This window comes from Anser brachyrhynchus (genome assembly GCF_964034855.1).
Source record: "Anser brachyrhynchus genome assembly, chromosome: 11".
Taxonomy (NCBI): domain Eukaryota; kingdom Metazoa; phylum Chordata; class Aves; order Anseriformes; family Anatidae; genus Anser; species Anser brachyrhynchus.
In genome coordinates this window covers 18973768-18999890 of record NC_137706.1, presented here as the reverse complement: position 1 = coordinate 18999890, position 26123 = coordinate 18973768, and the positions used below count along the sequence as shown (strand labels likewise).

The 26123-nt window shown below is 38.7% G+C and overlaps 1 protein-coding gene across 14 annotated transcripts in view; it reads right to left on the bottom strand.

Moving 5' to 3' along the window:
• Positions 1-526: 526 nt before the first annotated feature.
• ASB7 (ankyrin repeat and SOCS box containing 7) overlaps positions 527-26123 on the bottom strand; it is a 29787-nt gene continuing 4190 nt past the window's right edge. For 4 of the 14 annotated variants that reach the window (XM_080607689.1, XM_080607696.1, XM_080607695.1 and 1 more), the window contains 4 exons: positions 23684-23782; positions 20225-20485; positions 12958-13563; positions 527-2348 (listed from right to left, as the gene is read on the bottom strand). In XM_080607689.1, the coding sequence (XP_080463815.1) occupies positions 2209-2348; positions 12958-13563; positions 20225-20435 (957 nt within the window). In that variant the 5' untranslated portion in view covers positions 20436-20485; positions 23684-23782 and the 3' untranslated portion in view covers positions 527-2208. Of the gene's footprint in view, positions 2349-12957; positions 13564-20224; positions 20486-21284; positions 21348-21820; positions 22654-22839; positions 22894-23314; positions 23394-23683; positions 23783-26123 lie in introns of those variants that run through there. The other 10 variants (XM_080607692.1, XM_080607702.1, XM_080607693.1 and 7 more) reach the window with 6 other exon arrangements.

Here is a 26123-nt window from a genome sequence, read left to right as displayed (position 1 = left end):
CTTCAAATCTGCCAGTTCCTAACTTCCATCCTGTCTCAGAGCTTAAAGATCCTAAGGGCCGACCCTTCCTGCTTCGGGAAAAGCTAGAGGACTTCTCACACCCCCGGGCTCATGCGCACACCCCAGCCACATGCTCATTTTGTCTCCGTGACAGTGCCACCACCATCTCATGTCACCTGCAGGAGCACCATCAAGCTCTACTGCCTAGAGGTGGCCACGCGTGCTCCTGCTGTTCACATTTACTTTTAGTCACTGCTCGAGCAGGCTGGACTTGAACCACTGCAAGTTGGAGATAAAAAGGTTCAACATCCCATCACCAATCGTCTGAGTCATAAGTCTCCAAAATCGCTTATTTTCACTAGGAAACCTGATGCAAGGTCGGGCACAACAGGGAGACAACTGCTTGCCATAGTCCCGGGTGCAGCCATTATCAGTGATAACGTTTATGCTCAAGGAACTGCAACCTGGGGCTGTAAGATATTAAAAGGAACTAGCATAGTTAAATGAGTATACCTGCTTCTCTTGCTTTTTTTTTTTTTATATTTTTAATACTAAATATTTTGAAAGTGACAGTGTTAAAACTAAAAGCCACCATTGTTCCTTCCATCTTCCCGCTTCCATTGGTATAATTGGTATAAAAGCACTCCTGGTATTAGAGAGGCCCTTCTGGAGTCAGTAGGATGGCAAAACAAAAGTAGAAGACACTGGCAAGAACCTTATGATGACTCCATAATCCCTTGAAAATAAAGAGAGTGAAACAACTGCAATTTTTGGCCCAATCTTTTTTTTTTTTTTTTGATAGCAAGAACTTCATTTTTTATGGTCAGAAACAAAGCTCTTTAACAGATCTTTTCAATACCTAGTATGAAAAACACATTCAGTAGCCAAATTGCAGTACTCCTTTCAGTTGCTGTTTTTGGATTAATAGGAAACCACTTGATGTTTGCAGAATTTAAGTTTCCAATATGAAGGGGGTGTTTTCTTGTTTGTGCACATATAAGATGCAACTTAACGCTTACGTGCACTTCCCACTCTCTAACCTGAAACAAATTGAATTTCAGAGCAATAACAACAAAATCCATCACTGCCTTTAAAATTAAAAGGGCTTGGCCAATTTCTTCTTTTTTTAAATGGACACAATTTGGCTGAGAACCCGTAGATAAAATTTCAACTGAAAGTGAAATAAAGCAGGTTATACATTCATGAAATTCAGGGATTAATAACGAACAGCAACTGCCACCATCATTTTAGTAATGTCACATCAACACTACAGTGAGGCAGCAGCTCCTATTCTCACAAATAATGCACTGAGACTAAATGAGGAATAGTGGGGGGGAGGAAAAAAAAAATCACACATAAAGGGAAAATACATCAGAAAGATTATTGCACAGGAGGCACTGTATGAGAAACAGAATACATTGGCTTCAAAAATCTAACTTTGTTTACTCTTAAGTTAATGTAAAAAATACAGAGGCTACGCCTCTTTGTAGTGTACTGTCACTGCTAAAAACAGACTTACAAACAGCCGCCCGTTTTACAGGGAATGTCAGGAAAGAAGAGGGCCTGAATTTTATGGGCAACCAAACTGCAGTAATAAGGAAGAGAATAAAATAAAAGAGCCAATGTATAGACCCTCAAATTTAATAGGGTGACTGCATTTTTTTCCTTTTTTTTTTTTTTCCTTTTTTAATTTCCAAATTATATTCATACAGTATCCAATGACACATAGATTATCAACTCTTCCCTCTATCCTGCAAAAACATACACCCTGGTAGCTCCAACAGACAACAGGGCTCTGAAGGTCTCTCTATCAGTATCCCTTTGCAGGACTGGTGCCTTGATTTCCAAACTCTTTGTTGAATAATTGCTCAGCATGCCAATTCAAACCAGTCACTTCCCTTGAGAGGCTACATTCCATCTCCACCGCAAGTCCGCACACTTAATGTGAAAACAAACAAATGAAAACCCAACAGCAACTTCTAAAATGTAATATCGTATAGAAAGCTTGGACCTTGTAAACTTGGACCAAGAAACCAAAAATTAAGACCTTCTAGCGTGTGGTATAAAAAACCCAAGGAAGTGTATACCTGCCTTCTGACTTCACAGAAAAATCAGAATTTGCATAGGATATACTTTGTGCAAGGCAACAAGCCTCTTCAGTATCTGGAATATAACTAATCTTGCTCAGAGTTCTTCTCTTCATGGATATCAGATATCATCAAATTTGTGTTTTAAGTAGTCTTTCATGACCTTGGCAATGGGTAGTTCATCAAGTAGTTTTAGGTTTTGAAGGCCTATACACTGTCGGATTTTAATTCGGCATAGATCTTGCAAGTTTCTGGGCTGTCCTGAAAAGACAAAAGGAACACACAAAAGTAAAATGATCACATTTTAAACTTTAAGAGACTTTAAGAGATCATTTACTCAGTAAAATCACAGATGTTTGCTGTTTTCTGAGAGGAAGAAGGAAAGGGCACAGGCAGAGGGATGGAAAAAATTACCAAAAAAAGGTGGAAATTAGTACCTTTCTAATGAACAATAATTCAGTGAAATTAAGGGATGAATCCTAAAAGCACTGACATTTACATGCACATAATTTTACTGATGTCAGCGTAAAGTGACATTATCCATGTGAGGATTCCCCCGAGGTGGCAGCATATGCTCAAGTGTTTGCAGAGCAGCATTACTAATCTATTTAACTTTTTGTGCATTTTTTTCTACCCCTGCATCACCTGGGGAAATGAACAAAAACAAAAACTTCAGCCTTGCTTCTCTTCAAACATGAAGACAAAAACTTCTCCGTTTGACTGCAGCAGGAAGAGGCAGTCCCCTTAGAGAGCAAGGCTTACAAAAGTTATTCAAGGATCGCGTGGCAGAGTTGAAGACTGCTTTTTTCCTTTTAATGAAAAGACAAAGCCTTTAGGCTTTGGATGCAACCGCAACCTCGTCAAACAGAAAGAGATGAAAATATGAGTTAACCGCTGTCTACAGAGGAAACGCTTTACTGACATCACACAAACATGAGTTTCTGGCAAGGATTTTCCAAAATAACTGGTTCCCTTTCAAACTCTATTCAGGAAACCGTTAGAAGTCAAACACCTTGAAAAATGGTCCCCCATGCAATATAACACAAGAAAGGTTAATCTAGCCTTGCATCTCAAAGTACCCAGTAATGGATCCCAAGGAAGAAGGGGGAAGGAAAAAAAAAGAAAGATCAGAACAAGAGACATTGAGAAATCCTGTCCCAATATACCCTTCTAGCTTTCAGCACCAGTGGCTCCAGGCCTTCCTGAAGCAGAGATTGCACACAGATCTGGGTCTTTAATAGCTGTGAATGGCATGCCCTCTGTAAATCTGTCTAATGTTTTTTGAACCCATTCATACTTTCAGTATCCAAAACATCCTGTGGCAACAAATTTCACAATATAACGAGGCGTTGGCTGGAAAACTACAAAGTACTTTTATTTATTTTAGATCTGCTTCCTGATCGCTTTGTCGAGTGCCTAGCATTCTTTAAGTCACAAAAAAACAATAAATAATAGTTCTCACGCCAATCACGACATTACATACCTTTATATTATTCTCCGTCCTCCACTCATGCTCGGTACCTCTTTCAAAAACTGAAGACTTTGCTTAATTTAAAAATTTCCCCAACAGGAGCCACTCCAAACCTCTGCCCAAACTAGCTGCCTGCCTTTGTACCTTTTTCTTATTCTACTGCATCTTTTTTTCGAAGTTACCCCAATAGCACACAGTTGATATTTTGATCGCTGACTTAACCGCGTCACGGCCTGAGGAAGGAGGCTTATGTCACCCCATGACTGCCCGTGTCACAACGCTTGGGCCAACACACGAGGCAGGTGCTTACGCCGACAGCCAGATAACCCATCGTCAATGGAGCACCCTACTGCAACCCATTACCTGTATAATCGTTAATGGTAAATGACGGTGCTTGCTTTCACAGAGAAAAGCATGGCGATTTTATTGAGCTGTTTGAACCAATCAGGTCTTTAAAAAGCACCACAAAGCACCAGAAGTCAATTTAGGTAAGCTAGATGGACCTTTCCAATTAGCTTTGAGCTGCCACCAATTAGAGGAGATGCTCGGGGAACAAGAAATGCCTTCTGTTGGGGCTCCAGGCATCGCTGGGCACCAAACCTTTTGGGGTGGGACGAGAGGGTTGTTCCCAGCCTCTGCCGCACGCACGGCAGCCCCGGCCCTTCCATCCTCCTCCTAGCTTGGCGATAAGCCTCTCGGCTAAATAGACCTTGACGTTACAGGTTTATTAGATGTTCCTGGTAAGCACAGAGTAAAGAGATTACAAAACTATTTCCTGTTTTCTACTTTGGGCATTTTGTAGATGGTTTCAGTTACCCTTTACAGCCAGTTCCCCTCTTTCTTCCCCCGTGTGGGTTTTTCTATAGAAATGGGCTGACAGACAGGTATACGCTTGGATTTATCTTAAGCACTAAAATTATCCAAGGTAAGCTAGCAGAAGTAATGCAGGAAAATAGTCTCAGTCTGTTTTTAAAGAAATTGGATTGGAAATTAGAGAGCATGAAAATTGGGAGTTTTTTTGTATCAGTTTATAATACTTTTATTATACTTATCACCACAGTAGCTAAATGTAATTAGCTCCAATACAGATCAGTAATTACTTTGTCCACGGGTGTTTTTTTCCCCACTTAAAGGAATGGATTTATACAATTTGGACAACAGATGAACACTCAAGCTTGAGGAAAAGTTATTTTTGGTAAGAAACCAAGCAGAGGAATCCTTATGGTGATAAAGAAAGAGTTCTAATACTTTAAATGTGAATGAATTCAGGGTTCTCAAAAGTTAACTGCAAACAGCAGCATTAGAGACTGCAGAGGACTATAAATCTGTATTTTCTGTATAAGAGTACACAATAATACAGCTATGAGACAATGATTTCTGGTTTCAGAAACAAATGCCTTTTAATTAACATCCTGTGGATTTCTTGAGAGCAAAATAGAACAGACAACTTAAAATACCCAGAAGAAATTGGTCACCAGCTAATTCAAAAAGACCCGATTATCGAATGTATGACATTTTCCCCCGATAAGCCTAAAAATATTTCCTGGGAATGTGTTAACAATGGACATTTCCAGTGTTAAGCACCAGTTGCTACATCTAGTGGCTGTTAGTGTCTTAGGTCACGCCTTACAAATTCCAGGGTTATTAATGCATTTGTGATTTATTAGAAACGGTGTCTAGAACACTTACTCATTCTTGGTTGCATCTGAATGAAAAAGAAAAAAATAAAGGATTACGGACCAACGTCAGTGAACCTTAGTTTGGCAAATGAAAAATGTTATTAGTAATTTGGCAAAGTAAGGCAAGTTAAGCGTTGAATAAAGTTATGTTTAAAAAAGATTACAAAGCAGCAATTTTGGTTATATCCTGCATCACAAGTTTGGAAAACTGTTTAAGCAAATAAGGTAGAAAAGAGAATTAAAAAAAAAAGAAAAAGCTACAAACGGTAAGATTAACCTAATTACCACCATTATGGAAAAGAGTGACATAAAACTACTTCCACTACCAATCGCCTTAAAAAATAAATAAATTCCTGATCCATTGTCAAAGGGACACAGCCACAGCAGTGCTGCTATCCTGGAGCAGCCAGGTTATTGTTAGGCTGCTATGTAAGCAGGCAGCAAACACCTGCAGCTGCTGGGGAGCTGAACATTTGCTTGTGTGTTCACAGAAACGAGTTAGATACTTCTGCAGATTTATTTTGCAAGCTTTAAGGTGATAGAAATTTAAGTACAAACTACACAAAAAAGAGAAGTATAGCTTATCTTTGCTTTCCATAGCTCATGCTATGTGCGGTAATGGGAAGCAGAAATCCCCACCAACGCACCTCTTGTGTAGTTTCCCAAGCATGACAGAAAAGTTTCCTCCCAACAGAAGAAATGTAAAACATAGGATTATAAAATAAAGATTTCTTAAAATCCTATTCTCTCTACAGGTAGCAGACCTCAGTACGTAAAAGTTTAATCATTTTCCTAACTCAGTTGGTTCAACTGGTCACAAAGCAAGTTCCAGAGCTTTTTTTTCCCCACTTAAGTAATTATTTCTTTAAATAATGAGATATGCTTTTTAAATTACTATTAACAGATTGGCCTCCTCTGGTAAAACGAGGACAAAAATGCATGTTTTAACTGCAACAAGTTGTTACAATTAGTTGTGAATTTCCACTCAATATATTATTCCTTTTCTTTCTGCAGTGTCAAGATTTTCTGCAGACAAGTTGTTTCAAACAGAGCTGGCCTCTGTGCAAGCCCCAGCTTCACTCACGGAAGTTTGAAGTCACGGTAGTGTTCATTATATCCTCAAATATTTTACTAGCAAGCTCAATTTCAATACAGTTAAACTTGGGCCTCTTGTTTTATTGAGCACAAACAATTTCTTTAACATCCATGTGCATTAGTTACAAGAGCTGGAAGGGACAAGGTAAACAGTGAGCTTTAAAGCTCTTTAAAAATAATGGAGTAAAGGGTTCCAGTTCTTCTTTAGAACATTGCAGTGGTTTATCTCTGGGCATCCTACATCATAAACCAGCCAAGCTTTTATTTCAAAATGTGTGCCTAAGAGCTGTGGGTAGAGGAACACTGGCAGCTCCGCGACGAGGACATGTAAAAGGAGGGGTTGCACGGTCTTCTCCACTAGGCCCCGAGGCCTACCCTGCGAGCAGGGCCTGGTTCATCTTCCCCCGGCCTCCACCTGCTCCCATCCCATACCCACCACCAGCACAACCACAAACCTGGCCCTTAACCCGTTTGTACAGATGTGCAAACTTTCATTTTTGGGAATGCTGTACTTTTATCTTACGTTAGTCCTCTCAATGCTAATTAGAAGGATGCAATCAGAATCTAACATTATTTATTCATCAGTGGCCAACGGTCTTTAGAATTGCTTTGCTAGCGATTCTGTTTTGAAAAAGTCACATTTGTGGATTCAAGTGACAGAGATGGATGAGAGTGGAGGAGAACGTAACTTGTAACAGCCACAGTGAAGGGATAGGACACGGAGAGCATTTAAAAAAAGCCTGAATAATGTTCGCCTTCCTCAATAAACACTAATAATTCTTGGTCACGTATCTGTGTATCTATAGACATAATTTGGATACAGTACTGTCTTTCTGGATGGCATACACTACTGACCTAGGCCACATGTGCACAGGAATATTCACCCAACAAATTCTGCAAAGTTTAGGATTCCTACCTCCGCAAAGAACTGTACGTTGTTGTAATGACTTCTCCACAGCTTATCCATTTAGAACTGTGCCAGGCCATTTTTCCTATGCAGACATGCTCCCCAAGAAACAAAATGCTAACCTGTCACTGTCTAGAGTTAAGGATCATTGACATAATCTAAGGCCTTAGTACCTCTGACAACGCTGACTCTTAAGGGGTGTCTTATCCAGTTTTAAGCAGAAGTATTGTGAAGGTGGAGAGGGGAGGCATGCCCACCACTCCCCTCCACTGAAGATACAAGAGCAATTATCGTGAACAGCTCCATGCTGTTACCCAAGAGAGTGCTTAGTAGTAACTGAAATTAATACAATTGTAGGCTGTTAGAAAATCCTCTTATTTTCTGTTACCCCTACTAAAAAGGAAAAAAAAAAAGTCCTTTTAAAAGCAAGCAATCAGTGTCACTTGTTTGAAGCGGATAGGCAACTTCTGAAGAAGTCAGAAAATGAACAGGAACACCAATTTTGTATTTTGGAAGCTGCCCACAGTTTTCTCTGCAATATTAATACATTTCTCCAGAAAGCTTACAGTAGCATTTCTCCAATTGAGCCTCTGCCTCTCCTGGGAATTGTGAAAGGCTGAAAACAGTAGCAAGAAACCACTTGGTAGTTTCCTTTTAGTTACAAAACAAAACTTAAAGTTTTGAAATGCTAAAGAAAGTTGAAAGCAGGTTGACGTATAGCTGGCAGCAGCTCAGTTCCTCTAAAGTATGGCAGTATTTGTATCTGCAGCTAACTACTGAACCCATGCAGCAATTAGATTTGGTTAAGTCTGTTGGCTTCCAGAGCTGGGGGACAGAGGGAGGACAGAGAAGGCTTAGAGAACTGACCATATCTACTGGAAACTCACATTCAAAAAACTAGTGGTACAAGTTAACACATACCCCATCAGCCAAAACAGGCACCGACGAGGATGCATAAACAAACAGGATCCTACTGCGAGGATGCAATCACCTAGGAAATAGATACTGCTGAACTGAACGGGAATTGGTCAGTCACCACAACAGGAGCGGGTCTCTAACAGCTTAGGAAATGCAGTTGCTTGTACTCTAGTATTAAAAAATAAAAGAAAAGAAAAATACCATGTAAATAAACACAAAACAGCTAAAAAAACTAGAGAGGATTTCTCGTTTTGGCACTCAGGATGCCAGAAAAAAAGCCACAACAGTATCAAGAATTTGTCTGAAATATGCTGATATAAAACATGCAGGACTGCATCTACAGAGAGAGAGAGAAAGCAAACATATTCCTCCAACTAGTAACTAGCTCAAAAGGGCAGAGATAGCTTTTAATTAATCACTGTAACCGGGTATCATACAAACTTTCTAAGAAGTTCTAGTTTAATTTTGTGCTCAGTATGCCTCTGTTAGAAATACCTGAGCACTAATTATACTTTCATTACTCTTTGAAAACTAATTCTTCATAGTGATTTGTGCATATCTATTAAACTCCAGTATTTCTGGCACAGAAAATATGCACCAAGGAAGAGTGTTTTTTGGTCTGAAAACCTTCCAAAGCACCCACCAATATATAAAAATGATTCAACTGCTTAAGGTAAGCACCGAACTGCAGTCTAATTTAGCAATTAGATTTTGAAATATCACACTGCGTAATTCTGATCTGAGAGTTAAATAATTCATTGAAAGTTACCTTCCTTTTTTTCCCAGAAAGAAAGCGATAAGGCCATGTTTTTATAAAGTTATCAAAAACTATACTGGTCTTTACAAAATATTTACCTGCAATCTGCAGAAAGTAATCATGATCCAGACAATATTTGTTTATTACAGATCCAGCTAAAATGAAAACTAACTGTCCTACCCTAGTTCCCTGCATAACTCCGGATGACAAAGCAGACCACACTCATTAGTGCAAGACTTCTGGCAGCACCCAAGGAAGCAGTCAAAACTTGCAATTCCAGTAAGTTTCCTCTGTGTTATAACAAACATGAAGATACTGTTTCCTCTGCAGTTACCCACATAATAAAATATGTAGAGATCTATTTAATTCACTACACTTACATATTCATAGATGTTTAAACTATGCAGAGATCCTTTTAAAAATGTTCTTCCAGTTAAAAAACAAAAAAAAAAATCTAGTGAAAATAAAGTCATCTTTATTTAACAAAGGGATAAAGGCAAAGAATATATAAGAATTTCCTCGGCAGGACTTTTATCTAAAATTTTCTGCAGGTTTACATTGTCATTATAAATCTTCTAAACATAAAAATATACTCTCTAATCCAAGCCAAAGATTTGTCCTTTGGAAAATAAAAAAATTGAATGCAGATGAAATATTTGTAATTTCATTCATTTGGTGATCTTTAGATCTTGTTCCAGATCTGAAATTAGTTCTTTGATACCTGTTAACATACTTGCCATATTACACTACTGTGGCCATATCCATTTACTTCGCTATCTGCCCCAACACAGACGAGCAACTCGCATGGCTAGTCATAGACTCTCTTGTCTGCTACGTTATCTGAACAGTGATTAAATTAAATGAGTGCTATGGGAAGAAAGAAAAGGTTCAAGCTTTTTTTCCTTTTTAGATCATAATTCAAGATCTAGCATCTAAAAATTTAAACTTTTAAGTACATTTTTTTTCCTAATACTTGCTAGAGGTAGGAAAAATGTATTCTCATTTGTAAGCTTTAATATTCTCAAATCCCATTCAACTTTAACTTCAATATTCCACCCAAGCCTGTAAATGCATGTGTTAATTCTGCAGACATATACAACACTAAAAAAAAAAATAATAAATGCATCTCTATCTTTATATACAGAGGCATTCCTTTTAATTTTCCATTCAGTATGCATCTCAATTTTGCATTAGCGCTTTCCAACTGTAACCCACCAACACTCTTGAAGAGGCAGGTACAGATCCTGTACAACTGAAGAATAACACTTTAGTATTCCAAAAACAAACTCTTTATCAGATGATCTCAGATACTATTGCGGAAGCTAGTAATTGTTTTTGGAGTGCAAAAGTGTAATACGGAAGACATGGAAAAGAAGAGGAAGGCAATAAATAATTAAGTAACTTTCAGCAGTGCTTTTTTCCACTGGGAAGCTTCTTTTTTATAATACAAAAACGAGTACGGAAGAAAGAGGTAAGAACAACTGTCTAAACATCAAATCAATCACAGACTCAAGATTAAAAACTTCATTGTTCTCAACTGCCAAATTCACGCTTAAATATTGAGACGCAACTGCAGAGTAACTTTGTTCCTCTTGAAATTATTCTAAGAGTAAAGGAATCTCCACCTACGACCAGGAAGGGTATCAGACTTCCAGCATCAAAGAAAGCAAAATCCAAGAGGTGCCGAACTTCTTACCAACTTTCAGAGTCAATACTAAGTATTTCTGAGAGCTTGGTCTCCTGCCTGTTATTTGCAACTAGGGACCTAGACTAAAGGATGCGATTATAACCCATTACAGGATGTACCAAAACAAAACGCTTTTTGGGGATCTGAAATTGTAAAAATACATTTTCTGAGGAAAAACCAACAAAAATAGCAACTTACATTTTATATGCAGACTGCTAAATAATATTCCTTTTATGTGAAGCATGCAACTGCTTTCACTGGAAGAAATCAGTTTGATAACTTTCAGAATTTACACACATTAATCTGTAAACTTGAAAAAAATTAAATGTACTGCAAGTAAAAACTATCAAAGATATTCTTCAGACTCTGGACCCACATACAAAACTTGCAGCTACGGATCTCTGTATTAAGCATGGAGTATAGTTTTCAATTAAGCAAACTAGAAATTCCCGTTAAACCCTAAGACCCAGGCACTATTTCCAACCACAAGAGATAATTTCAGTAAGACTTCTGCAAGAATTCTGTAAAAAAAATTTGTCATTTCCCCCCCCTCTAGTAAATACATATTACAATAGACAGATTCTTCCCCGAAGTGCTACAGGGTAAGAGCTCAACAATTCCCTGTATACAGTCTGATCTAATTGGGAACTACCAAAATCCCAGCTCATTCTTTACCCATTTTCTCTCCTACACCATTTATTGCAATGATTATTCATGAAAGCAGTGGAAGACAGTGTTTGTAGATTTATAATAAGGGCAGCAGAGTCTGTTTATAGCTGTTTGTAAACACATATTCATAATAATTTTGCTCAGAAGCACAAAGCTGAAGTGTTTTTGTCAGCACTAGTCCTCCCTGCTTTCCCAGTTCTCCCTCCATCAGCACAAAATTGAAATAGTTCCAGGACGGTTCTGTTCGCCACAAATTTAAGCTGCCTTTTTTTGTTGCAGAATTTATTTCTCACTTGAATGAAACGAGTCCTTTAAAGCCTTAAGGTATGGAATCTGCAACCTAAATATAAGTTGCAGGACTGATTTCCAACTTTCTGAATCAGCCTGTAGACATTGAGAAAAAATGAATAACCCTTCACGCTTGGGGCTATGTTCTAAGACTGTGAAAAATTGCAAGTCTGGATATTATATCATCTACTAATAACCCTGACTGTGCTACTATACAGTGAGAGGCTCCCAAAAAGGAAAGCGGGAAGAAACGTGTATGAATGAAAAGGGTCAGGCAAAGTAAAATAATAAATGTAACTGATTGGTTTCATTAACTTCTACCTCTCCAAAAATTCCCTTTATATTTCAGATATAAGCAAAAGCGCCACCACAAATCAGGAAGACAAAAATGAAATTCCAAATGCTTTTTTGTGTCAGTTACTGACAACAGATCACAGCTGATTCACCCCAGCCCACACTAAATTTCAGTTTCTTTACAGAAAATACAGGGTGCTTAAATCTCAATAAAACTATCACAGGAAAAAAAAAAATAACCACCACAGGGAAAAAAAAATGATACATGAAATACCCCACCCTTCTCTGTTAAGATCATCCTAGTTGGATGATAAACACGTTAAGATGGCTTGATAAATTGAATTAAACTCCTGCTAATTGCCAATAAGCAGCTCCTAAATGCTTTTAGGTAATACTATAATTGGAAAACATTAAAATAACGTTGCATGTAGAATGAAGGAGGAAAAGAAAACTTCCAGCAGGCCTAGCACACCAAAAACTGACAAACAAAACTGAGCAGAACATTAGCAGCCGAATACTCTCAGGTTAAGTGTCAGAAGTGGCAATGAGTTCAAATCCTTTTCATTTTTCAGAGATACCACCAAAATCAAATCAGAGCTACACAGCATACAAATCCCCTTTGAGCTGCACGAGTCAGCTATGTCATTTTGTTGTCTGGTATAGGGGAGAGAAGGAGAGGGAACGTGGGAGAACAAAACGCAGCAAAAGCTCTTTTCCTGCCCCAGTTGTAATGCCAGATGAGAAAGCCAGCAGAGCATTTGCACGGTGCTACACACGCAAAAGACCCTAAAAAAACACGCAGCAAAACCCAAACATCTTATGTGCTAAGGCCATTAATAAAACTAGTTTTACAGTTCACTTTTCTTTTTAATTTATGCTTCCTGTTGATACTTAAACAAGACTAATTGAAATGAAATATACTTAACAGTAGCACCTTCGCCAAGTAAGAGGTTCCCAGTTTCACAATCCCTTCACCTTCCCAGAAACTGTCTAGCGCATTTAAATAGCATCAAGGGGCAGAGAGGAAGCATTTTTTCTGGGGCTAATTCAAAGAAGGCTTTTAGAGGACATTGTGTCCCGTCATTAACTTTTCTTACATACATACTTGTCACTTCTTGTAAGAAATCCAGACAGGGTCGGCTACTTCCAGAAATACTTATTGAAACAGCCAGTGGGGTCTGTCCTTCATAGTTCCTTGTGTTAGTGTCCGCTCCGTAATTATATAACATTTGTGCACAAAGCACATCATCTCTAAGAGCAGACAAGTGTAAGGGCGTCTGTCCGTCTTCCAAGCGACCCAAGTTTGTGTCCGCCCCTCTCTGAAGGAACATTCGGCAGTAAGAGTGATTGCTTTTGATCACAGCGTATCGTAACAGGAAACCATTTTGAATGTCGATGTTGGCATTGTGATCCAGGAGGATTTTCACACAGCTTGACCTCTCTCGGATAATGGCCAGCTGAAGCGGTGTGGTACCTTTATCACTGAGCGGATCAACCTCAGCCTTGAACTCCAACAGGAGCCTGACAAATGAGTCTCTGCCATAGTGGGCTGCTACATGGAGGGGAGTCCAACCATCGTTGCTTTTTGCATTAATAATGTCACTTCTATATTCAGATTCCAACATCAAGCGTGCAATCCTCGCTCGGCCATGCATGGCTGCATAATGCAGAGCAGTGAAGCCTCCAATTAAGTCCTTAACTGTGGGATCAGCTGAAGTTAAAATAAAATTAAAAAATAATTAGAAGGCGTTACAGTAATCCAGTGCTGCAAACAAATAATCAAATGATTGAATGTTATTCTTTTCAGGCATAACAAGACAGGATTTTTTTTTTGTACTTCAAAATAATTCTTGCTTTCATGAACCAAATGCTATTTTAAAGAAAAAGCTAAATTACATTTATGAAAAAATTACACAAAAAAGACCTTTTCTTTCATATACATATGTTTCCATTTGACAAATAGTTTTCCACATCTTTCTAGCACTCTTAGGCTAATTACTCAAATCTCTGTCCATCCAGTTTTCCTCCAGCTCTGTAATATTACATTTCTTTCTCAATGCTGAGCTTTTTTATTTTCCCTTGTGTTGCTTCTTGGTCTTAAAAAGAAGCATGTGTAGAAACATCTGCTGTCCCAAATTGCGGATGTTTTGTGGTCTGGCAGGATTGTATTGTTTTTAGGGTGTAATACTGTATTAGGTAAAATGTTTCTCTGTGGTCTGCAGGATTTCCAAAGCATGTAGAATATATGTTATTTTAGATTATCTTGATAAAGTTTGTTTTTATAAATGATGAATCTGTTCTGAATTTATACTTTTACAAAAATTTCAGATTTTACAGGAATGTAAGCAACCACGTATGGAAGGAGTCAGGAGAAATGTTAGTGCAGAGTACAAGTGATTAGACAGATAGCCCCCCACGCACCCCAACACAGCACAAAAACTTCATCTGATTTATGAATTTAAAAACACAACATAACCAATTTACTTAATTTCCTCAGCACACCCGAACTTGTAAATCAAATGGCTATTCCCACGTACCCAACTAATTACTGGAGGAAAGGTGCGTGCCTCATTACCCTTTCTCAGCTAGAAAACAAGCCAGGCTGCAAGCTTTCTCCTTCCAGCATCGGTAGATGTTGCCTGACGGATGGTAAAGAGTACAAACCACAGCTTGGAGTTTGAGGCACTTTCCTAGCCTAAGCTTCCCAGCTGGCAAAAGGAGATTCTGTCTGCACAAGAGACTAGCATTAAGCTGACACATTTTTAATATGCCTGTGCATCTACGGAAACAACTGCTGGGTCCTGTTCTTCATGGTTCCTTGTATTTGTTTCCGCTCCGTAAACACACAACATTTGCAGCACAAAGAACAAATCATCTCTAAGAGCAGACAAGCGTAAGGGTGCCTGCCCACCTTCCCTAATCTTGACAGCGCTGTCCTTGCACCTTGGCATTGAGTTCTTCGTGGATCCCTCATCTATATAAACAAGTTAAGTTCACAATGTAAACTACAAACTAGTTTAGTCTAGATCTAACGATGGTTTGAACGTGCAAAGGTGCCATCAGGAAACAGGAATGAGCTTCCCAATATGGATGCACTGCAACCACATGCAGATAACACACTGAGATAGATGCCCTGCCAAAATAATAGGGCAGGAAAGACAGAGTTCAGAACACAGCTGCAAAGGTGATCCAGCAGCTCTAAGCAATTTTTAAGATTTAAAGAGAAGACTGACGGAAGGAAAAAAAAACAACACAAACTAACGGAGCCTGGCTACACAATTAAAATAGCACATGTAGAAATAACACGTGAGAACTGCCTCTAGTAAGTAAGTAGAGAAGGAACCTAGAAATAATGAAAGAAAGATTAAGGAAAGTGCCTTGGTAGACAGCCTACTTCCTAGTCTTTGGTGAAAAGCAGGAGTTTCAGTGCTCTGCATAACCTGAGTTAAAGCAATTGCCGAAGCATCCACAGGTTGGCAGGAAAATGAAGACCTTGACTGAATAGGTGGTTGCTAACCTGCACTGTGACGATGTCAGGTATTTTAGCAGAGAATCAGTACAACCCACACTGTCATTGAAGACTGAGACACTGCTTCAAAGTGATGTGAGCTGCTCCCAGGATCTCTTTCTTTGCACTGCTCAGACTATTCTAGATTAACTCCTGACTGGTGATAGATAAAGTTAGTAGCACAAGCATGAGAATTAAGATGCAGACGGATGATAAATTCTGAGAAGCAGAATTAGGGAGAAAGTTGGACATAATAGAAGGAGACAGCAGCAGCCAGGGCCATTTTTCACAAAAACAGTTAAAAAATAAAATTGACAACCACTGTTTCAAATTCTGCCTTCTCTCTTCCACTCTGTTTTGGGCATGCAAGTCAATCATTTCTACCTTCTAGCTGAGGCACAAGATATTGCTGCTAGCCTGGTTAGTCTATGCCATTTCTGAAGTCAATCAGACCTGCCCCAAATTTTGTGTGTATGCTTGCGTGCACGAACATTTTTATACAAGTTGTTGTAATCCAAAAGCTACAGTTTAGTTCACAAAATAAGGATGTGCCTTCTCTATGGTTTTATGTTCCTTTCCATATCTTCTCTCCTCTCAAATTTCATCACATTAAGGTCAACCAAAAAAAATACAATGTCATGTAAGACAAGCGTCTCAACAAGAATAGGAAAGAAATGTCTTACCTGGGCAACGAAGGAACACAAACAACTAACCTTCCAAACCAAGCCTGGTAACAAAAACTCATGATAAAAATATTGTGATTCCTGTTAAGATTATGGGCTTCTAGTGAGCTAAGGGTACCAGTTACCCCCTTGATTAAGGAAGCAATTTTAACAAGACCAAAACATCATCTGCTGCTATTCAGCAAATGTCTTGCTGCCACCTCCTGTAGAACTTTTGAACTGCACAAGGGCTTTTAGCAAAAGTTGGACCTGTGTTATATCACATACAATTTCTATCCTTTCAGTCCCTGCATTAGCAAAAAGAATACTGGAAAGCTCACGTTGCCTTAAAAGCTTTGGTTGCTATACTTTTTTTAAATATAAAAAAAGGCTTCAACATGTTGTAAAGTAACTGTCTCCCCCTGGAATGCAAGCAAGGTAGAAATGAATTGGGAAAGAATTCACTTAGCTTACCTTTCAGATTCTGCAGAGGGGTAAAAAAGTACCTGGTACAAGCGTATTTAACTAGGAAGGGATGAAGCCAGCACTTGCCAGCATTTCTTTATCTTGCCTCCATCCTGATTGTTTGACAATTATAGTTATTTCTTCTCAAGCTTCCCATAAATTTGGGGATAGCAGAATCTAGAAATATGAACAGCTGCATTTGGTCACTTCTAATGTTCTTAAATATAACGCAAAATACAGTGACATAAACCTTGAGCTGCTTATCAAGGGTACCGAATTACTATAATCAACCTCACTTGAGACAGAAAATTGCAACACAATGATACTCGTGATCTTAGTTCATTTTAAAGTTGGGCACCTAAGCTAGTCATTTAAACTCGACTGTTAATGAGACTCATTTCTAATACTGTAATCTAGAGAATATATAGATTCCTAAAGAAGTCTAAAATTTGAGTTTTAATTTACTGCTCAGTGAGACAGCTTCCCTTCTTTCATGACACATTCATTACCTTACTGTATCAGTCTCATTTGGGAAGCCAAGAAAGCAATGCTTCTGGCTTCATAAAGTACTTCTATTATTTCAAGTGTACTCCCCCCAGCTAGGACTTAATTCTGACCACGTGGTTTAGAAACATGGCTACTGCATGGCTAATTTTTAGGACAACATTGATACAAAAGACATCCACAAAGGCATTACTACACAAGACCACTACGAGCTTTAGGGAGGGATGAGCATTTGGCATTCTTTAGTTTCTCCTGGATTCTCCATGACCTTAAAGCTAGATACCTTGCAGCCAAGACTAAAAATAAATACATCTGCTTAGATACTTCCGTTAATCTTCAATTTCCGAGAGCTTTAGCAAATCATTTTTCACTTTAATACAAGTAACAAGAAGCTGTCCTGCTCAATTAATGTTGAGAGTTATCACCAAGAGACAGCTAGCAACTACACGCTTTCAGGACCTTAGATGGTGGTAACTTTAACTGTGATGGGAATTTAAAAAACTGTTTTTGTGCAGCATTATATTGAGACAGACAACACCTCATTTTAAAAGCAAAAAAATACATTTAAAGGGAGAAAAAATAAAGCTTGCTATGCTATGCAAAAAATCCAAGATCACTGAAAACTATACCTCCTGTTTTTGTTTTGTTCTCCTACTGAGCGTTGTGACTCTGGATTGTTCCTGTGAATAGAAAGAACTAACTTCACAGAATCTTCACTTTATTTAAATGTGACAAACACATTAAGTCAAATTCACTATTTTTCACTTTTGAAAACTAAGTTTCTCCACACTTCAGTTTCCACGTTGCATAAGACTACTTATCTGACCTATACCCTCTGTACCTAGCTGCTATTTCTACTGGCTTTACTCTTAAATTTGTACTGTTACTTTAGGCATTTTGCCCATCTATCTTTCTCTCCTCCTTGTTTAGCAGAAAATAAATGCTTCCTCCTGTTGCACCACCTCCACTCCTACCAGCCAAGCTGCATACACAATGCTGTCCCCTGGCTCTTTTCTTTGCTGGCGAGCAATGCTGGAAGAAGAGAGAGAAAAAGCAGGAGGCAGCTAGGTCATGACTCCCATAAGAAGCTACCTCTTATTTCCAGGTCAGCGATCAGATTCCTTCTCAGTGTTTATTAGCCAAAATCCACCTCAAACTCACTGCCACTCAAGCCTATGTCAGTGCTCTTCCAGCGTCCAAGATCTGAGGCGTAGCACTCTACCCTCAGCAACAGCCCAGCATGGTTTTCTCGTTCCTGTCCTATGAACATATTTCCAGCTCTGCTAGGCTTTGGCATCACATCTATCACCGGTCTCTCCCTTCCTTCCACTGACCTTCAGGCACCCTCTTTTCTCCAAAACTTCATCCTCTCCCTCCCCTCTATTACCAATACACATCTAGTCAGCTCTATACTCTGCTTACCGTAAGTTTCATACCAGAAAATGACTTCTTTCACCCCAATATCATTTGGGTCCAAAGGGATTAACACCCAATGTCAAACTAATCTCCTTCTCGAGAGGGAGGAAGGCGGAGACTTAAGAAAGGTAGACACAAACCTCTCACTAATGAGGCAGGCATGATTAAGTTTGCTTTTAACAGTCAGCTCATTCACTGCTTATTAGCTCACTTGTGACATTATTATGTTTTAAATACTCATTATCTTTTATGCCTCTGTTTTGAGGCAAAACAAGGTAAGGCACAAAACAGTGCCAATTTTCTGAAGGGAGGCTCAGCTACAGAAAAGCTGCTGCAGATGACTAACCCTCACACTATTTGTTACTCAACTTTCTAGTCCTGGTGATTAAACTCTGTGCTGCTTCCAGCACAAGGAATCTGTCTCATTACAGACAGTTTTCATTGGGCACCATATTCAGCTTGTACTTCATATAGAAAACAGTAACAACAAAAGATAGAAAAACAAAACAAAACACTATGCCAGCAGCTATTTAATAGCAAAACCTATACAATGAAGATAAATAGGGTTTATGATTTTGTTTTTCCAGGTCATCTTCAAGCTTGCGAACTTATAGCATACATTTTGAGACTCACAGCCTATAAAAATGAAGATTTGAGATTATCTACAGTATTACATTTAAAAAGTAGAGTTTAAAGTTATTTATTTGTACAATTCAGTTGCTTCCCCCCCCTTTCAATAACAACATTGAGGGTTTGACAGTATTATATAGTTAGAAATTGCAGTAGGTATATATAAATGGGGTCCAGTTGTTCAGGTTCTATTTTACTACTGCTCTGAAATAACGTACCATTAACTGGGCAAATACCACAAGCCCATTAATGCCACTCATTTTTAAAGGTGATTTATCCATACATCTGACAAATACTGCAATACAAACAAGTGGACCATGACCAAGCCTCAGATAAGTAAAGCATCAAAAAGATGATTCATTTCAGTTTCCATGGGACTAAAAACATCTTAGTTCATGATTAAGTTGATAAGAACAGTGCTAGAGTAGAGGATGCTGTTCTTTAAGAACGCTATTCAGAATGTGGAGAACATCTGATTTTTGGTTTCCCTCTCTAGTGTCGCATTAGAAGTTTAAGACTCTCAATTTCTAAATCTTTAGGTAGCCTTGGAAAAAGATACAGCAGAAAGAAATTCTGACTGTACCATTCAATGGGGAATAAACATCACCCAAGCAATTATATCACTTAAACAAACCTCAATTATTTCTCGAAATAAATCTTGGCTATGGATAGATGCAGGAGAGGTATAAACTCAGCTGGACTAGCTGACACTCAAACCCTCGCACAATGTTTTCATAAAGTTCAACAGACTGTGTTAAAACCTACACAGAAACTTAAGTCTTTAACGTGACTTGTTAACTTCTGAGAATTATGAAACAATCTTCCCTACAATTTCAACTCAAGGACCTGCCTTCCTAAATAACAGCCTCTAACAGTAGAAAGGCCTATAGTGAGTGCATTTAAGTTTATAATGAGCTCTTTGCCCTATTTTTATAATGCTTATCCATTCTTTTAACAGTTCCTGGGCGATTCTGAAAAAACTGTCAGGTATTAAGATCTAAAGTTAATCTATTACCTCATTCACAGAGCATGCATCAGATAGAAACAGAAATGAAGCAGTACTCCAATGAAAGAGAAAAAAATCAAAAGTAGTCTGGCAACTAATTGGTGCTGGGAAGCCAAACAATGGGAATTGGGATAGAAAGCTGTGAGATGGGAATCAAGATTTCTCTCTCTAGGCAACTCACCTCCATGTTCAAGAAAAACACGGACACATCTCTCTTTCCCTCTTGCTGCAGAGAAATGAAGCAAGGTCCAGCCATTGGCATCTCGACCGTTTGGAGAATATCCTTGCTCCAGCATCTTGCGCACGGTGTGAACATCGCCAGCAGCAACTGCAGCCTGAATCTGCAACTCTTCCTGTAGCTCAGGGTTTCTCCGACAGTGATGGTGTAACATCCTAGCTGAATCTGCCTTTTACAGAAGCGTCATGAGGTCGCACTAGTCACCTTGAATCAATATAAAGCATGAATTAATTAGGACTGGAACCAAGAAAGAGATCTGAAAAAAATAATTAGTACTAATGAAAAGCAATGCTATGATTTACTCTCTATATGCAGAGCAAAGCCATCTTATACATAGGATAAAACAAAAGTAATCTCACTTCTGCTAGCAAAATCTTAGTATGCACCATTGAATTGCAACTGAAAAGGACACTTACACATAATAAATAGTAAACATTTCTTCAGAAATGACAGCATCAACAAGCAGACCACAGTTAAAGCACCTGAACAACAAACAGGATGAGAGATCTCCAGGACCCAACATCCCTTTAAGATCACACCCCGGTTCATATCACTGCCCTGGAGATACTGCTACATACATCATCTAAACTGTTGCATGAAACAGCACGGTATTGCTACAGCAATTGAACTATGATTTTTTTCTTTATTATTTTTTCTAGAAATACGTCACCTCTAAACTTAATTGAAAATGTGTTCTGTTACTAATATAATATTTTCCTGTGACCTACTGCACAGGAATATTAGTAACACCAATGTTCAAAGTGAAAACTTCAATCCCTTCTTCCCCCCCCCCCCACTTTTTTTTTTTTTTTTTACATTAGAGTCTACTGCCTGTATTTTGTCTTGTGAGCTTCTTTATTAGTACATAAACAACGTAAAGGACCTTTATATTCCAAAACCAGGCAAAGATACTATATGAGACCTAAGAACATAAAAGTGCAGTTAATACAGTCCTGCCAAACACTACGAATATATATATCAGAACAGTTCAACTTATAATTACCTTGATAAAGTATAAGAGAGGGCTGGGCCAAAAGGCTACCTAAAGTAGCCACTGTCAGAGAGCCTGGATATCAGCACATATTGGGGAGGAAAAAAAAAAAAAAACTAACTATACTCCATGCCCTGTTTGAAAAGCACTCATCTGCAGTTCTACTTGCTACTCAGCTGAGGACAAGAAAAAATACAGGTACTCAGAAATTCTTTCACAGCACACAAAATCTATTCAGTATTTACATTTTCACATACACTGTGTATCATATTCTATTACCAGGTATTCCTAGAATGGAAAGGAATAGTAGAAGAATAATTTAGGGAATGAAGAAGAGGAATTATTAAGGAATGCTGAGCAATAGGATTCTCGGAAATTATTGCAATGGATGTTAATGCAGAACTATAATATTAAAGACAAAAATGTATTTAGACTGCTGTAAAGTTAATCAAGAGTAAAGTACACCAAGAAATTCCGAAGATGAAAATGAATTTTAAGCAATCCTTAAAACTTACACCAACCCCCGTTTTATTAGAACATCAACTCACATCACCACCTAAACCTTCGTTTACGTAAATAAGGATTTCCAGATCCTCGTGATTCATAGGTCACTCAAAAGGCATTGCAATCAACTCCTCATATCCCACTGGGCACTTGTTTTTCTGTGATCCAGGTATGCACACAGACAATAGGAAAGTGAAAACATCAATCACTGCCATCCTTCCAGATAAAGGCATAGATGTCTATTCACTCTTCTTATTACCTGGTTGTGCTCATTGCAAAAAAGTTATTAACGTGCTGCCTGCAGAGATATAAACTTATAATGAACAGGTAGCTACAATGACCCTTCTTACACAGCAAAAATGGAAATTACATACAGCAGATGCCTGCCTTTGACATTTATAAATGCTTCAAGATACCACATATGGCAATAGAGACTAATTCAGCATAGGGCTACGAAAGACAGCTATTTAGCTCAATAGGTCATACATGGCTTAGACACCGGTTTGGTTTTGTTTTATAGTATGGACTCCATTATCTGACATTGGAAGAAAGGGATTTGCAAACTGGCACCTGCTAACTCAATAGGTTCAGCTTTGGCATCATACTCAAAAATGAAACTCGACTAATCTGATGACAATGGAAGTATTTCTATTGACTCTAATAGGCTTTTGCTAAGCTCTTTTCTAAACTCCAATTAGCACTTCAGGATTGCTCACCTATAATACAGGGAGCTTGACTTCGTTCTAGATCACACCACTAACAGTACCGTTAATGAAATTCCAACTGCAAGAACAACATCTTTGGATTTATAGGTGGAAGCTGACAGAAGAAAGTGTTTGATAGTAAGGATGAGTTAGGGGGAAATCCTTCCGAAACAAAATCAAAATGCCCCCTCTACCCTCTACCCTCCCACCCCTCCCCCCACCCCCCCAAAAAAAGAGCATGCCCCTTATTTTCTGTGTCAAAAAACAAGATATGCAAACTCTTTTCCTCAAACTGAGAATATCTGATGGAAAACATTCTACCACCATTGTTACAGTCCCTACTGGTAAAGGAATAATACCTGCAAGATCCCATAGTGTCCTGACAATGAAGATCAAACTTGTTGTTCAAAGTACTACAGAAAGAGACAAGGTGACCATACAGGTGAGAAGAAATGGATTTCTCATTTAAGGGGCCAGCAGTATCCCCCCCAAAAGTATCTATGAAGACAGTTGGTTAAGAAAAAGCAAAGCTCTTTATATCACACTTCTCAGCTGGTGGGTACATTTGTAATGCGGCATTATAAAAAGTTGGCACTGGCCCCATATGTTGCATGTGACTAGCAGAGCTTATTCAAATTAGCTAGTACTAAAGTACGTAAGTACTAAAACATACAAAGCAGAAGACAAAGTCAGGCATAAGCAGCTCCTTTTATCACTTGCGTAGTTTCTGTAAATATCTACTCTTCTATCTCACCCCTATGGCAAGCAATGAAATTCAAATTACAAGAATACTTAACTGCAGCATTGAAGGTTTCAGGATAGTTCTAGACATACCAGCTTTGAAAATAGGTTAATTTCCACTCCACGGATCATTTAGAAATCCCGTTTATAAGTCCCCATTTACGGCATCAATCTTTGGAGAAGGAAAGGGGGACTACTGGAATTCATTAGCCAATTGGCACTTTAAATATTTAATGTTTTGTAACTATAATCAATCTCATTCAGAATGTAGTATGCATTTAGATTGCTACATACTGGCTTTCTTCATGCAAGTAAAAAATTAAAATGACTAAGTAAGAAAAAAATGTACCTACATATTCTTGGTATAATGACTGTAAAGTGGCATGAAAGTAAAGGACAATAACAACAGTTTAATTGATTTTGCAAGCACAAAAGGATAAATTCAACGCATTCCTGAATTACCTTACGAGGGGTTGTCAGTCTTTGATGGATGTCCCACTCTTCATTGTCTTCACTATTCATAATCCTGTGTGCCCATGTGTGTCAAACAACCTGCTACCCCTTAAAAAGAACGATATTTCTTGTTAGGGACAAAAAGTAAGAGGTCTACCTACTTTTACCCTGGATCTGCACTAGAATGATACATTTTAATACCCTCATGGCAAAAAGAAGTCCGCAAGTATGTTTTCCTTCATTATCAGACAGTCCTCTAGAGACTGGGGTGGGGAGAGTCTCCTTCTGCCAGATGAAGAGAGAAGGCTACAGAGATTAATTTACAGAAGACATGAGAAACTAGAGACGTGTTTCCCCTCTGGAGTACACCTTGAAGAAATGGTCTAAGCCCTTCTCTACCCATTTCACATATCTGTCCTGCCATGGAACAAGGATAAATGCAAAGGTTACTGTAAGTATTTCTGCCTGACTGCTCTACGTCTTCCCATGGAAGCCAGATGCCAGGAAAAACCTTCAGGATCCACTTAGCTCCTCCCAACCCATGTCTGTTTCTTTATCCCTATCCCACCTATGTTCTTCTATCTCAAGAACAAAAGCTGACACGACAGAGCGCTGCTTTCCTCGTCCTTCAGCTGCACTTCCGTAGCACCACCAGGTTGCTCTGCTCTCCCTCACGCAAACAGCCAGGCTCACAAACAGGTAAACACGCCTTCACAGTACAAGCGATACCTTCAGCCCCAAAATCGTCACCCCTTTCTCCACACATCAAACCTTTCATTTTAATATCCAGGTTTACTGAACACCAGTTACCATACCTATCCATTTCCTTCCTTCAGACCAGCCTGTCTTATTCTCCTGTGTTGTCACCTGCAGCTACCAGCACCAGTCCCAACATCTGACCACTCCTCGTGGCACCACTGAGAGCCCTGAGTGACCGATATTATTTCATTAATTCATTGGACACCTCTCCCTGTCTGGCCTTTCTTTCGCTCTGGCTGTGAGCTGGTTGGGAAAGGACCCCTCGTCATGTTTATGCGCTGCAATACCACAAGTAATAAAAGCAATAATTACTTCACCGTGTAGCAGATCACACAAACTGCGAGTTCTGTCTGCTGCGTCAGACCAATTTAAGAACCGTGTAGCTTTTAGCTTAAAATTTCTGTCACTTAACGCAACATAAAATCTTGCTTTCCTGATGGCAGCTCAGAAAAAGAGGATGGAGAAAAGCTCTCTTCATCCCCCTTATGCACGTTTTCCTAGAGCTTCGCTTCCCAAGATAAAACACACACGGCTTTCAGAGATGCTCACAGCCCTGCACAAAACTGCACTGCCATGACCTAATTTGATCACATTTCTAGCCTTGTTTTTGCATAGTTGATCAGTCATTAGTTCACCTTTTTTTTTTTTAAATTTTTTTTGCATGATTTTCACTTAAAAACCCACACATTTTTTATTAGCTGATGCAAATTAGAATTGCACTGACTTCACAGACTACAGACAAGGTAACAGATTGCTCCACTAAAAAAGTAACAAGCTTTCTTCCCCCCAAAGGAAAATTAGCTGCATATGGCAAGAGTAAGATCTGTAACTTTAATAAAAAGAAGTTATATTTAGTGAAAGTAAAGCTCACTTACTCAACTTGACAAAGTTTGCTTAAAATACTAATAATTGTAGTAGAAGTCGCACACTAACTAAAGAAAATAAGACAAACGTCATCATTTTCTTTGACAACGGGACAATTTATCAATAGATATCCTAGACTTCTCTACATTAACGTGTTATTTCATTCAAGTCATTGCAAACGTTATGTGGAAAATGAATTCCAGTGTATCTGTGCGTGCACCTGAAAGAAAATTCAAGGCTGGTACTGAAGACGAGACCTTAGAGGGTGGTATTTTGTTCATTCAGATGGCCTAACAGGCTTTATCCCCCAGCCACCAGATTACACATCCAACAGCAGAGCAAGGATTACACTTACTGGCACCAACCTAACTGTATACAGAAGGGAAAGTGTATCGCTACTCATGACACTTAATATCTAGCACAGAACTAATCACAGTAGGTCCTGAAGTATTCCAGGACATTCAAACCATCCAACCAAAAAAAAAAAAAAAGAAAGCCCTGTGGAATAAGGATAATCACATTAGCATTCGTTATTCTCCCACCCATTTCAAAACTCAAGCAAGCTAAATGTGTTCTCACTCAAATGGCATTTCAAAAACGGACAACGTGTTTGACAAAGAGTCTAAACGCAACCATCATCTTCCTATGTCGCTTGGCTTCTTATCTCAGGAGCTCTACAGACACAGTAAGGCAAACAATGTTATTTGTGTTCTCCTATCGCAATCACAAAGTTTGCAAATAACATGTGAAATATCAAAATTTCACAGAGCCTGATGGTCCTGAATATATTTCCTGCAAGCTGCTCTATGCTACATCCCAGACAGAC